The following is a 2,665-nucleotide window of genomic DNA, read 5'->3' as shown; positions in this document are numbered from 1 at the left end:
CCCAAACCCACAGTGGGACCTCCCATGGGGCTGACACCAGCCACGATCACTCACTGACTCCCTTTTTCTGTGGGTCCAGCTCAATGACCTTCACTGTCTTCTCCATCCTCATCCCTTCAGGCTGCCAAGGGGAGAATCCAACGCTCAAGGTGGAGCTGCTTTTGGGTTCCCCTTCCCCAACCCCTCTGGATTGTCCCGGAAAGTTATGCCAGTCTAACCCACCACCCTCAGCTCGTGGGACGACCCCAGGAGACCACACGTGTTCATCTTCACCTCGAGGTGCCAACACTAAGATGAACACGAAGACAAGGCCATCACCACACCGAGGACACCTTAGGGTTGAAGATGAGGAACAACAACCACTCACCACAACTTTGAGCTTCTTCCTGACACCGTCAGCTACCAGTTCTCCCCGGACAGCCGCTTTGACCTCAATGTCGTGCAGCCCCAGCTTCAGGGGGACGATGACGAAGGACACCGTGCGCGAGGACCCACTCTTGATCTTCAGGATCTGCTGGTAGCGCTGCTTGGAGGTGGAGGCACTGCACAGGGCTGGGTTGTACATCAGCTCCACGCGCACCTGAGGGGGGTAGAGGTTGGTCACGGCCTTCAGGGGGACACAGACTCAAGCAGAGGGCCCAAGTGTGGTTGTCCTGCTGACCGTGATGTCTCTGGTCCAGTAGTTGTAGAGGATGGCTCTGATCTCCACCTGCTCGTTCCTCACCACCGAGTAGGGCAGGCGCAGGTCGATGAAGAAGTCCTTCATCACTGTGATCTCGTAAGGGTCAGCCACACACAGCCCTGGGGAGGTCCCGAGGACAGGGAGGGTCAGGGACAGCCCCAAGGCTTTCAGAGACGTCTCGAGTCCCACAGAGACATTGCAAGGGTTAGGAGGTCCTTCGAGGCCCATGGAGATCTCCCAAGGCTTAGAAGATCCCTCAAGTCCATGGAGTCCTCCCAAGGGTTAGAGGATCCCTCAAGTCCATGGAGACCTCCCAAGGTTTAAGAGATCCCTTGAATCCCAAGCAATTCTCCCAAGGTTTAGGAGATCCCTCAGGTCCCAAGGACTACCACCAAGTCTTGAGGGATCTCCTTAGTGTTTGGGGCACATCTCCAGCCATGGGCACCTGACTAAGACTTTAGAAATCCCTCAAAGCCGAAGGAAACCCTCCAGACTTTAGAGGACCGTTCCCAAATCTTGGTTTGACCCCCAAGGACATCGTCCAACTGGATGACACACCTTTGTTGGGCGAGAGGCTGATGGCCAGAACCTCCCAGGTGGTGATGGAGTCCTTCAGGGTCACAGGCAGAATCTTTTTTGAGACCCTGGAGAGGAAGTGACCAAGGCAGTCAAACCTCACCCCAAGCCAGGCTGGGGGAGTGTCACCAGCCACCAAGGACAAGTAGGGAGGTCCCCAAGCTAGACCAGGGAGTTGTAGGTGTTGGCCAAGGTGTCACGGATGGTCCCAAGGGAGCACCAGGAGGTCGACAGTGACCTTTGTCTGGACTTGGGGGGGTCATAGCTGATCTCCAGAGTGGTCAAGAAGAGGCCACGAGGTGTACAGGGAGGGGGTGATGATGTCCACCTTGCCCCACAGGGTGGGAGCTGGTGGGACACTCACCCCAGGTTGTCGGGGCTGTCAGTGAGCTGCTCCACCTGCCACAGCCAACTCTCGGGGAAGAGGCTCCGTGAGACGATGTCGTGCTCGGCCATGAACAGGTCGTCCTCGTCGCCTGGGGATGGTGGTGGCATCCCTCTCGACTGTGGCCTCAAGGCCCCGACCCCTGAGCAGAGCTGCTAGCACCCCAGCGCTGCCCAGCACCACCCAGCACCTCTCAGGACCACCCAGTGCCACCCACCACCACACCAGCACCCCAGGACCACCCCCAGCACCAGCTCAGCACCCTCTGGGTGTCACCCAACCTTCACTCAAGCATTGCCCAACGGTCACTCAAGTGTTGCCCAAGGAAAGCCCAAAATACGCTGAAGGTTCACCTGAACTTCACCCAAGTTCACTTGAGGATCACCTGAACTTCACCCAAGGAACACCCAAGGTTCAATTGTCCTTCACCCAAGGAACACCCGAGGTTCAACTGACCTTCACCCAAACTTCACTTGAGGATCACCCAACCTTCACCCAAGGGACACCCAAGGAACTCTCAACCTTCATCTAAGCTTCACTTGAGGATCACCCAACCTTCACCCAAGGGACACCCAAGGAACTCTCAACCTTCATCTAAGCTTCACTTGAGGATCACCCAACCTTCACCTGAGGAAGTCCCAAAGTTCACCCGAGGAAGTCCCAAAGTTCACCCAAGCTTCTCCCACTCCTCCACCCCTCGTCCCATCACTTGCTTCGTGCGAGCTGCTGCGAGTGCTGGAGACGCTTGCGGTCGCGGATGGTCTTGATGTGTGTGCAGCAGTCGAGGAAGGCTTGGACACATTTCTCTCCCTCCTGGATGTAGTGTGTCCTCTGCTCACAGCTGTAGTCCATCAGGTTCTCCCTCATCCCGTCCTCGCAGCACCTCCGCAGAGCCTTGTCCGCGTACTGCGACGCTGCGCGTGGGGACACGGGTGGCACCGAGGGGGCACCTGGGCCGAGGGGCTCGGGGATGGGACACTAGGGTGGTCTTCAGGGACATGGGGCACTGGTGTGGACTGGGA

At 57.7% G+C, this 2,665-nt stretch overlaps 1 protein-coding gene across 1 annotated transcript; it reads right to left on the bottom strand.

The window, feature by feature from the left end:
- Positions 1–54: 54 nt before the first annotated feature.
- On the bottom strand, positions 55–2,593 carry LOC103806437 (complement C3-like; the record flags this gene model as incomplete). The annotated part of the gene is made up of 6 exons (XM_009079123.1): positions 55–121; positions 368–580; positions 662–801; positions 1,241–1,326; positions 1,623–1,734; positions 2,357–2,593. Coding segments are annotated over 6 exons (855 nt in total), but the record flags the coding sequence as incomplete, so codon positions are not given.
- Between the last annotated feature and the right edge of the window lie 72 nt (positions 2,594–2,665).

This window comes from Acanthisitta chloris, unplaced genomic scaffold, assembly GCF_000695815.1.
Source record: "Acanthisitta chloris isolate BGI_N310 unplaced genomic scaffold, ASM69581v1 scaffold44387, whole genome shotgun sequence".
Lineage (NCBI taxonomy): Eukaryota > Metazoa > Chordata > Aves > Passeriformes > Acanthisittidae > Acanthisitta > Acanthisitta chloris.
This window is presented reverse-complemented; position numbering and strand designations above follow the sequence as displayed.